This window comes from Nomascus leucogenys, chromosome 18, assembly GCF_006542625.1.
Source record: "Nomascus leucogenys isolate Asia chromosome 18, Asia_NLE_v1, whole genome shotgun sequence".
Taxonomy (NCBI): domain Eukaryota; kingdom Metazoa; phylum Chordata; class Mammalia; order Primates; family Hylobatidae; genus Nomascus; species Nomascus leucogenys.
Window position 1 is genome coordinate 90,737,542 of NC_044398.1, and position 12,003 is coordinate 90,749,544.

The 12,003-nt window shown below is 46.6% G+C and overlaps 1 protein-coding gene across 1 annotated transcript in view; it reads right to left on the reverse strand.

The window, feature by feature from the left end:
- SNX29 (sorting nexin 29) overlaps positions 1-12,003 on the reverse strand; it is a 575,039-nt gene that overhangs the window by 151,723 nt on the left and 411,313 nt on the right. The window contains exon 18 of the mRNA XM_030797722.1: positions 6,989-7,070. Coding sequence (XP_030653582.1) covers positions 6,989-7,070 — 82 coding nt within the window. The remainder of the gene's footprint in view (positions 1-6,988; positions 7,071-12,003) is intronic.

Sequence of the window (12,003 nt, forward strand, 5' to 3'; positions counted from 1 at the left end):
CCTGGCTAACACAGAGAAACCCTGTCTCTACTAAAACTACAAAAAATCAGCCAGGCGTGGTGATGGGCGCCTGTACTCCCAGCTACTCAGGAGGCTGAGGCAGGAGAATCGCTTGAACCCGGGAGGCGGAGCTTGCAGTGAACCGAGATCACGCTACTGCACTCCAGCCTGGGCGACAGAGCGAGACTCCCTTTCAAAAAAAAAGACAAAACAACAACAAAAAAACGCTTTGCTGAAACAAAGCAACCCACTTTACAAAGGAGATCTAATCGGTTCTGTTGCGCAAATGAAATATTGCACAACAGCCAGCATTTGTGGTGGCTAGACGCAAAGGCTGAAATTTATCCCACATGGAAGACTGATTCCAAATGTACTTACGCTGAAGGTATTTTTCAAAGGGAAAGACCTAAGATCTCAGGTAAGCACACTGATGTATTACTTCATACTAATCTGGTGGCTGTAACAGTTGAAGAAAACAAAGCAGGTGAGCTTTTTTAAGGCCTAACATACCTTTAGAGACACTTCAGTGGGATATTAAGACAGTGAATCTCATCGAGACCATCCTGGCTAACACAGTGAAACACTGTCTCTACTAAAAATACAAAAAAACTAGCCAGGCGTGGTGGCAGCACCTGCAGTCCCAGCTACTCGGGAGGCTGAGGCAGGAGAATGGCGTGAACCCGGGAGGTGGAGCTTGCAGTGAACTGAGATTGTGCCACTACACTCCAGCCTGGGCAACAAAGTGAGACTCCATCTCAAAAAAAAAAAAAGAAAGACAGTGAATCTCAAACCTGTTTGGAAGTCAGGGGATTTGGGGAATAAAATCAAACATCTGCAAAGGTATAAACTAGAAATCAATTAACAACAAATTTAACTCTGTCATATGGAAGTGCCAGAAAAATCAAACCAAAATGTGTGTTAACAGAGAAAGAGAAAGAGAAAAACTCAGCAAAACAAGGTACTGGGTTGACTTTAGTTTTGTTTTCCATTTTATTTGACACTCCTTAATCACTTTGTCTCTGGCTAGTGCCTGCCAGCAGCCATGCATCAGCACAGCCTAATGTGTAAGAAGTACTCGCGGATGAAAAACTTAAAATCAGGAACTCTCCAGATATTACTTTGTCCTGAAAAGTAGTCAAATGCCACCATTTCTTATTTTTAGTGGCAGAACACACCTCAGCTCCCTCTCAGGACACAGGAACACAAACCTTTTTCAATAATTTGCATTCAACCTTGGCAATGTACAGCACTTCTTGCTAGAATCCTCTGTGCCAAATATAATTCCAGATTTTTCCACAATACAAGCAGTGGGGGCTCTGTGACTGCACACAGCAGGGGAATTACCTTAATGTCTTTGGCATGTAGGATGACATTTTATTTTCTTTGAGAAGTTTTGCTCTTGTCCCCCAGGTTGGAGTGCAATGGCGCAATCTTGGCTCACTGCAACCTCCGCCTCCCAGGTTCAAGTGATTCTCCTGCCTCAGCCTCTCGAGTGGCTAGGATTACAGCGTGTGCCACCAAGCCCAGCTAAATTTTGTATTTTTAGTACAGATGGGGTTTCACCATGTTGACCAGGCTGGTCTTGAACTCCTGACCTCAGGTGATCCACCCGCCTTGGCTTCCCGAAGTGCTGGGATTATAGGCATGAGCCACTGTGCCTGGCCGGAGGACATTTTCAAGCAGCCACCCCGAGGCAGGTTCTGGGACCCTGACATTGCTCAAACAAGATGTCCTGAGATACTGGACGGCCAGAGAAGTTATTGTGAACCAGCACCTGCTCTGACAACTTTCCAAAGCAAACCATCTCAGGCTGGCTCTTGGATGTGGAGGGCTTGCTGGATGATGTGTACACCACAGTGGACCCAGAGAGGTGCTATGGAAAAGTCCTGGCTTGGCTGCAGGCCTGCCCTTAGCCTACCATCTCAGGGGTGCAGGTGGCTGCCCATGCAGGTGAGATCTTCGTTGAGCTGGGCCTTGCCTTTTGGAATGAGGGAGACTGTCCCAGCTGCTTCTAGAATTTTTTTTTTTTTTTTTTTTTTTTTCTGAGAAGGGTCCTGTTCTGCCACCCAGGCCGGAGTGGCAGTGGCATTATAACAGCTCAGTGCAGTCTCAAACTCCTGGGCTCAGGCAATCCTCCTGCCTCAGCCTCCCCAATACCTGGGACTATAGGTATGCACCACCATGCCCGGTTAATTTTTACATTCTTTTGGAGAGACAGGGTCTCACTGTGTTGCGCAGGCTGAAATACAGGGGCTATTCACAGATGCAATCATAGCTTCCTGCAGGCTCAAACTCCCGGGCTCAAGCAATTCTCCTATCTCAGCCTCTGGAGTTGCTGGGACTACAGGCACATGCCATCATGCACAGCTGCTTTTAGGATTTTTAAAGAGCTTGATGCAGCCCTCCTTCAGTAACACAGAATCTCTAAAGACCGGGACCTTGTCAGAGACTGCTTTGGGGGCTGAAAAACATGTCAGTAAACGAGATGCTTCTCTGTGCCTTTGAGAAGGGGTAAGAGTTTCTTACCCCACGGGATGGCTACAAGGATTGAATGAGCTATCACACAACACACAAACCAGTGAGAGGTGGCTACTAATTATTAGACTGGTTTTTGTTAATCACAGTCTATCTGTTCCTTTAGAGTGTTACCCGAATATCAATCATTCATAGAGCACCATGCTAATCTTTGGACTGTTTTCACGATTGTTTATTTAGTAGCTTTCTTTAAGCTGACTCATTTCCTTTTTACCTAAAATATATTTTAAAGGGGGACTGTACATCACCATGGTAAATGGAAAAATAGAATTCTGTGTCATAACTAGGAGGCAAATATAAAAATGAATAATAAAAAAAAAACAATCTATTTAACCTCAAGCCTGTCGCCTGCCAAAGGCATTGACCCCAGCCTTGCTGTTTTTCCTAAGAAGAAAGATCAGAGGGACATGAAAGGAAAGAGAGTGACACAGAGACTTTCTCTTCCAAGGAGCTGGAAGCCATGAAGAGCTGAAAAGCGGGGCCCTTCTCCCTGCAGGAAGTGGCCTTTCATGGCCAGTGTGGTCCTTCTAAATCCTGACTTGGCACATACGACACCATCTTGCCATCCCACACGCTGGGAGAGCTTGTTCCAAGGCAGCCGCCCTGCAGACCTCTGTGTTGCGGGGTAAATGTTCCAGATCTGTGCTGTCCAGAACAGGAGCCACCAGCCACGTGTGGCTGCCCAGCATGTGAAATGTGGTGCAACTGAGGAGCCGAATCTTTCGTTTTCTTTCTTTATTTTTGAGACAGAGTCTCGCTCTGTTGCCCAGGCTTGAGTGTACTGGCACTATCTCAGCTCACTGCAACCTCCACCTCCCAGGTTCAAGCGATTGTCCTGTCTCAGCCTCCCAAGTAGCTGGGATTACAGGCATGCACCACCACGCACAGCTAATTTTTGTATTTTTAGTAGAGATGGGGTTTCACCACGTTGGCCAGGCTGGTCTCGAACTCCTGACCTCAAGTGATCCGCCCATCTCGGCCTCCCAAAGTGCTGGGATTATAGGAGCGGCCTCCCAAAATGCTGGGATTATAGGCGTGAGCCATTTTAATTAATATAAATCTCAACAGCCACACATGGCTAGGAGCTCTGGTACGGACAGCACAGCTCTAGTACCGGGGGGCACCACTCTGCTGAGAAAGCTGCATGTCTCGGCTCTCCAGCTGAATTTATGTTCACTTTGGGGTTATGCCCTTGGTTTCCTTCAAGGGAAATCTTACAAAACCAGACAGTGGCTGTCACGGGAATGCAGATGGGGACTGTCTACTCTATCCTTTTTTATTGTTTAATCTTGAATCCTGTGTGGAAATTTCTTTTAGAGCTTCTTTTAAAGAATTAACCTATTTTCTTATCATTAGCAACAGAATTATCCAAATAACCACATTTCCCTTTCACAATGGCTGCCAGGAAGCCCACAGTAAATTCATAAATCAATGAGAGCAACTGTGTAGAATCTCATGACACATATATATGCTTTCCGCTTTTTCCTTTTAAACTCTTAGTTTACATTTTCACTGACCCTGACGTATTTTTTTAACCACTCTTTTATCATTCTTTTTTAGATGTTTCTCTAGAAATTATTTCACATCTTTTGTGGAATTAAATAGCATACTTTTTTTTTTTTTTTTGAGGCAGAGTCTCATTCTTGTCACTCAGTCTGGAGTGCAATGGCGTGATCTCGGCTCACTGCAATCTCTGCCTCCTGGGTTCAAGCGATTCTCCTGCCTCAACCTCCCAAGTAGCTGGGATTACAGGCACCCACCACCACACTCGGCTAATTTTCTATTTTTAGTAGAGATGTGGTTTCACTATGTTGGCCAGGCTGGTCTCAAACTACTGATCTCAGGTGATCCGACCGCCTCGGCCTCCCAAAGTGCTGGGATTACAGGCATGAGCCACCACGCTTGGCCAGCATACTTTTCTAATTCTAAAATAAGTACTCTTCAACAGTACCAGTATTTTAAATGAGTCACCTTCTATGCAATATCATTTATATAAAGTAAAAACATGGCAATAAAGGCTTTCTAAAACGCTTCCAAACACATGCTCTGATTTTGCTCTGCAGGCACCAATCAGAAGCACCATTTGCTAAAAAGAGAAAAATAATTGCATGCAAGACACACCACTTCACACACCCCAGCATCAGGGAAGGCTGCAGAAGGCCAAAGGCCTGGAGTGAAGTTGCTCCCAGTGATATGGAGTGGCCAGGCCTGGGGCTGGCTGGAAGCAGGGCTGAGCCCATGAGAGCTTCACACAGTGAAGGACGGGGAGACAGTGGCTTCACTGCCACGGTGGCCACTGTGGAAACAATCTCCCAGGCAACGGCGTATTTGCTAAGGTCCGTCTCATTTCATAGCTGACTTTCAGGAGCTAAAAACTGCCAAACTGCTTCATGGGGTGAGTGGGGGGGAAAGTCAAAACTGAAAGGTCAAGGAAACCTCTCAAGTGATAACATGTTTTAATTTTGCTCTAAAATAAAGCTGTCTGCTGTACTTTTTTCATCCTCCAGGCTGCACCTTCCAGCTCTCTGAAGACCACAAAGCAGAATTTGAAGGGTCAAATAAGAGAGTTGGGTTTGGGGAGAATAAAAGGAGAAAGAAAGAGAAGAGGATTTTTGAAAATCCATAATATTGGCCGGGCGCGATGGCTCACGCTTGTAATCCCAGCACTTGGGGAGGCCGAGGCGGGCGGATCACGAGGTCAGGAGATCGAGACCACGGTGAAACCCCCTCTCTACTAAAAATACAAAAAATTAGCCGGGCGTGATGGTGGGCGCCTGTAGTCCCAGCTACTCGGAGAGGCTGAGGCAGGAGACTGGCGTGAACCCGGGAGGCGGAGCTTGCAGTGAGCCGAGACTGCGCCACTGCACTCCAGCCTGGGCAACAAAGCAAGACTCCGTCTCAAAAAAAAAAAAAAAAAAAAAAAAAAAGAAAATCCATAATATCTAATTCTCTCTGTAAACCGGAGCTGGGAACAACATGAACACTCAAGATTCTCCTATGACTGTTGCCCAGCTGAACGTGTCAACTAAAACAACCTTCTCATGCCAAACTCTAGCTCATCTGTCCCTAAGATTTCCACTAAGATGTGCATATTATGCTTAGACCTGAGACCAAGCACAGCGGTCATTTGGGAAGGTGAGAAATGAATAGAGTATCTACTGCAGGCCAGGTATTTCTAATCTCAAAACAGTTTTACAAGATAGATTACTGTCTCCATTTTACAGCTGAAGAAACTAAGACTCATCTAAGGTCACAGGATTTAAACCAGGGATTCCCCCTTCAAGTTCAGTGTCCTTTCTTCAACACCCCACTCACTCTTTGGGGAAAAATATCTTAATAGCCAAGAAAATTTCTTCAATAAGTCAATTTCTCACTAAGAAAAATGGCAACAAAATCCAAGGGTTTGCAGAGAGCTCATGGGAAATAAAACAAAACCTAATGACAATTATTTTAGCACAGTCAGGAGAAGCAGGAAGCAGCTGGGACTCAGCACTGAGAACAAAGCAGTCCCAGAACAAGGGCGCACAAAAGCCTGGAAATCAGAGTCCGTGGTAAGAGAGAGGAGGAGAAGGAAGACAGACATGCAGACGAGATGTGGGCAGGGCTAAAAGAAGCTTCAGAAAATCAGAGAAGAGACGGAGAAGTGGAGTCCCCTTGATTGGGAAAAATCACCTCCTAAGCAGAGACACATCTCGCTGCCCCCAGACACTCAGTGCCCACCTAGGTGCGGCTATCACTACCCCAAGGAAGCAGAGGCGATGTCTACAGGTCCTGCTTATCAAGTATCCGTTGCCCCTTCTTTTGGAAAGAATTCTCTGGCTCTCATTTGGGGAATCTCCTTTCCCCACTCCCAGACATGTGGTCAGGTGAGGTAAACGCCCACCCTGGGGCCAGTGGTGGTCACATGAGCTGAAATCAGGCCAGTCACAGAGTCCATCACCCAACCTCAAGGTTCAGGAAGAGGCTCAAGATCCAGGACAGACCAGTGAGACCTGCCCATCCAGATGGGCTGAGAACCTGGTGCTGCTGGAGTCATCCTGTCAACCCACAGACAGCTTGCCTGAGAGGGTCACCAAGCAGCAGACACAGGAGATGGCAGCAGGGTCCTGACGGCAGGTCCAGACGTGCCCAAGGCCCGACCTACCACTGGACATTTCAGTTGCAAAACAAGCCAACACACATCTCCGTTTCTGCTCATGCAGTCTGAGCTGAGATTCCACAGCAGCCACACTAAGACCCTGACTGGCACGAAGAGGCCCACTGTATCCCCCTGCCCAACTGAAAGCCACAGACTTTTTCGGCAAGGCCTCCAGGCAGTTAAGATGTGGGTGTTTGGAAGGCCATAGCCTCCTAATCACAGCGCCCCACCACCAAGAGGCAAAAAGCACCACAGCATGACAAATGGGCGTCTTTCCACCCGGCTGTGATGTCTACCTGAAAACCAGGCACTCACCTGATACACATGGAATGCATTTGCTGCTTTGCCCCGGAGAAACACTGAGGGGATCCAGACGTTGATCAGCGCCCGGTTTGATCTAACCAAAAGAGAGAGAGACCAACATTGGACATTTTAACTTACAAAAATATAAAAAATAAAAAAGAGGAAAGGAGACAATTTTCTCCTCTAAGAGGTATTATGCACAAGCAATTTATGACAACTTACATCACACCTGATGGCAAGCTAAAGGACAAGTTTAAGTCATCACTCAGCCTGTCTCTCTTTCTCCATACACACACACACACACACACACACACACACACACACACAATCTGTACTCTGGAATGTGAAAGAGCTCCCTTTAGTTCTTATGGAGTGATCTCGCCCATAATCTATCTGAACCTCAGTCTCCACATGTGAAAATGAGGATAATAACTGGAAGCCCCAAGGACGCGATCACAGGAGGTCACACACAGCAATGCCCAGCATTTCTGGAGCACCCAGCAGTCACGCTGCCTCCTCACTGAGCTGACTTTAGACCCTGACCCTGAGCCCATTTTAAGATCAGACTCCACAAACGAGCTCAGGAGACCAACACTCATGGCAACAAGGGCGACAGCTGTTTAGGATGGGAGGAGGGAGGGACAAGAGAAAATGACAAGTTAGAGAACCAGGCTGATGGGTACAAATACCTCTCTTTCAACTTTTCCAAAAACACTGTGTATATGGGTCCAATACACCAAGGTTTAAATTCAAATGCAAAATAATTTACTGAACACCTACCATGCACAGCTCCATGCTTTTACCTATGGTAAAATCATTTATTTCTCACCCCACATGGGCTATTTGAGGCATGTTTAAGAGACATTTTGGTTATGTGATTGTTCTGTCTTATGTGATGACTTTAAACTTAACTTATTTAAGTCACTATCACATTTGTACCTGGCTGGATCCAAATTACACAGAGCTAATAAGCTGACTGTCCCTGAAACTTCAAGATCAATTGTAATAATTATCAAAACGGTGCTGCACCATTCTGGAAGGGCTGTAAGGTCCCAGCCTTCGCCTATAATTAGAGCTGTTCCAGGGCTAAACGCTTTCTCCTGAGCTCTCCTTCTCTCTGAAGAGCAACTCATAAAAACTCGCCAGCCTTCTGGGCTTGTAACACAATTTGAGACACCGGTGATGGAAGATTCCACGACTCAAATGTTCTCACAACCTCTAGAGTAAAGACCATTTCATTTTCACAGTGAAAATAACCCTTCAGGTAATGGATCTCTCCAGAAATAGCATTTCTTCTCATCTCTGAGCTGAGGAGCTGACCTCCTTTGAGGGGTAAATTAAACCCTATTGATCACCTCCCCAGGGCTCAATGCAATCTGTACATTGCAATTCTGAGCCATCAAAACTGGTTTGTGTATCTGATCACTTTCCTCCTGGAAAGGTCCCTGAAATTGTATTCCTTTCATTTCTGTTAGGCTACAAGGCAGAAACATAACTAGCACTCTGGTTTTTATTAACTTTTCTGGATTGGTGAGGACTGGGCAACCTCCCAGGGTTAGAGCGAGGTTACCCCAGCCTGGGTTAGATGGTTCTCTCTTTCAGCGCGTTGACCACACTGTATCAGAATTGACTGTTTACATGACCATCTCCCTCCTAGGTGTTAGTTCATTTGCTCATCCTTTTGTTCCTTCACTCACTCATTAAACAAGTATTTATTGAGAATCTACTACTCTGGGTACTGGAGATAGAGCAATAAAAGAAGCAGACAGAGCCCTTTCTTCTGGAGCATTCAATTTTAACATAAGAGAGACAAATCTCCATAAAATTCACTCTCTTGTGAGCTGGGTGCAGGGGCTCACACCTGTAATCCCAGCACTTTGGGAGGCTGAGGCAGGCGGATCATCTGAGGTCAGGAGCTCGAGACCAGCCTGGTCAAAATGTTGAAACCCTGTCTCTACTAAAAATACAAAAATTAGCTGGACATGGTGGCACGTGCCTGTAGTCCCAGCTACTTGGGAGGCTGAGGCAGGAGAATCGCTTGAACCCAGAGCCGGAGGTTGCAGTGAGCCGAGATCACACTACTGCACTCCAGCCTGGGCAACAGAGTGAGACTCAATCTCAAAAAAAAAAAAAAAAAAAAAAATTTTTTTTTTTTTTTTTTTTTACTCTTTTGTGGTCAAGGAAGATACTTTGGATCATTTCAATTTTTAAAAATTTATTGAGACTGGTTTTGTGGCCTAACATATGGTCTTTCCTGGAAAGTTACATGCACTTGAGAAGAATGTGCATTCTGCTGTTGTTTGGGGAATGTTCTATATAAGCCTATTAAACCTAATTGGTTTCTCATGTTGTTCAAATCGTCTATCCCCTTACTGATCTTCTGTCTAGTTATCCTATCCATTATTAAAAGTGGGGTACTGAGGCCAGGCTCTGTGGCTCACGCCTGTAATCTCAACACTTTGGGAGGCCAAGGTAGGCAGAGCACAAGGTCAGGAGATTGAGACCATCCTGGCTAACATGCTGAAACCCCGTCTCTACTAAAAACTACACACACAAAAAAAAAAACATAGCCAGGCGTGGTGGCAGGCACCTGTAATCCCAGCTACTCGGGAGGCTGAGGCAGGAGAATGGCATGAACCCAGGAGGCGGAGCTTGCAGTGAGCCGAGATAGTGCCACGGCACTCCAGCCTGGGCGACAGAGTGAGACTCCGTCTCTAAATAAATAAATAAATAAATAAATAAATAAATAAATAAATAAAAGTGAGGTACTGAAGTCAAGTCTTACTGTAGAGCTGTTTGTTTCTCCTTTCATTTCTGTTGATTTTTTACATCATATGTTCTGAAGCTTTGTTGTCGGGTGTATATATGCCAATAGTTGTTACAGATAAATTATTTACTATTATTGTAAGTGCCACAAAGGAACACTGGATCTAAGGAGAGTGACTTCCAGGGCCTGCTTTGGTCTGGGACACCAGAGAAGGCTTCTCTGAAGAAGCAATGTTTGGGCCAGGTTTTAAGGGATATTTAGAGTTAGCCAAGTTGGGGAAGGGAAGTTGGGGATGAGAAAGGTGCTTCAGGCAGGGAAATGAGCATTTGTGAAGAGCACTGAGTCTAGACCAGCACTGCCTGGCTTTGAAACCCGGCTCAATTTCATCATCTGCGAGGAGACACCCATCTCTGAAGGCTGTTGTAGGGACTGAGTGAGTTAGAATAGTGTCCAGCACAGAGGTGATGCTGTGTACAAGTGGTTTAAGTGGGTAGAGTAATAATCCTAAAGGGAGAAGACCAAGTGGGTTAGAGGAGCGGAACTGCCAGGATGACTGGTTCAGGGAGAGGAGTGGGAAAGGCTGGGAACAAAGCCAGAGGTGAGTGAGGGCCTTCTTCGTAAGCTCCACGAAGGATTTCAGTCTCCATGCTGAGAGGGGAATGGTGCCATTATTCTCTCTGGCTTTAGTGTACATGAGTAAATTGGCTGGGGGAGGTTCAAATCTCTCGGGAGAGACAATGTGGCCTGGATCAGGCAGAGACCACTTGAGGGCAGGGACCATGGCTAATTCATCCCCTCTATTCGGGACCTGCCCGGACACCAGCCTGCAGCAGAACCTGGGTGAATTCTTGCTTTGATAATGAGTGCTTCCAGCCTCGTGTCTGGAACTCCCCTCTGTGGCTCTCTCCTGTCTTCCCAGTTGCTTCCCACAGCTGCCCTCCACTGGACTCTGCCGTTCCAGGAGCCTCTTCACGCTGTGCTCCCCCTGCCCACAAGCCCACGGCAGGCAAATTCACCTTTGATTTCCATCCTTCACCTCTCACCCACCTCAGCCTCTCCACCCTATCAGCCTAACAGCCACCTCCACCCCCGACCCCAGCAGCTGCCCCAACACGAGTAGCCCCGTGATGCCCTCATGCCTTTCATAATCTCACTCATCGCCACCACAAGCCCTGCAAGGTTCTTCGCATCATGACCTTCGCCTCACAAATTAGGAAAGTGAGGCCCAGTGAGGTCAATGTTTGGACTGATGCCTGAGATTCAACGCAGGCCAGCCTGGCTCTGAAGAAATGCTCTTTCCAAGGCCCAGCCCTGCCTGCTCTAGAAGGGGCTTTTCCTGGGCTTTTCTACCCAAGGGGTGCTGAACCTTAAACTCACCAGAGCTGAATGAGAGAGGAGAGAACTTATCCCATTTCCTTTACCAGCCTAAGGGATCTATTTGTCCAAAGCCCAAGAAATCCTGAACAAAAATCGGCTGGGTGCGGTGGCTCTTGCCTGTAATCCCAGCACTTTGGGAGGCCGAGGTGGGTGGATCACCTGAGGTCAGGAGTTCGAGACCAGCCTGGTCAACAGGATGAAACCCTGTCTCTAGTAAAAAATACAAAAATTAGCCAGGCATGGTGGTATGTGACTGTAATCCCAGCTACTTGGAAGGCTGAGGCAGGAGAATCACTTGAACCCGGCAGGTGGAGGGTGCAATGAGCCGAGAACGTGCCACTGCACTCCAGCCTGGGCGACAGAGATTCCATCTCAAAAAAAAAAAAAAAAAAAAAAGGTAGTCTGATGACCAACTAACCTCTCCCTAGGGGTGGCTCAGCAGAGGCACCAAACAGAATCTAATCCAATCAAAAATCCGACCAAGGCATGGACTACTGTTGTTTCCAATAACCCAGGGGCCACACAGATCATAAAATGAGTGAAGTCGGTCACTTCCAGGCAACAGCAAAGAGCGGGGACTGTGGTCAATTGGACAGCACATGCCCTGTGCAAAGGGGATAGCTTTTACTTAGCTCCAGCAGACTGTGGCCTCACAGGGACAAGCGTCTCATTTTTAAAGAAAACAAAGGAAATTTGTATTTTTATGTGATAGCTTCCAACTTCTAAATGTCAGCCAAAAAATAAAAATGTTTTTAAATACCCAAGGGGGAGAAAAAACACATCTGAGGGCGAGACTGAGGCTGCAGGAGAACGACTCCTACTAGCTCTACAAGAACCGCAGCAACCTTGTGTGGGTCTCAACAGTGATTTCTGTTTCCCCCTG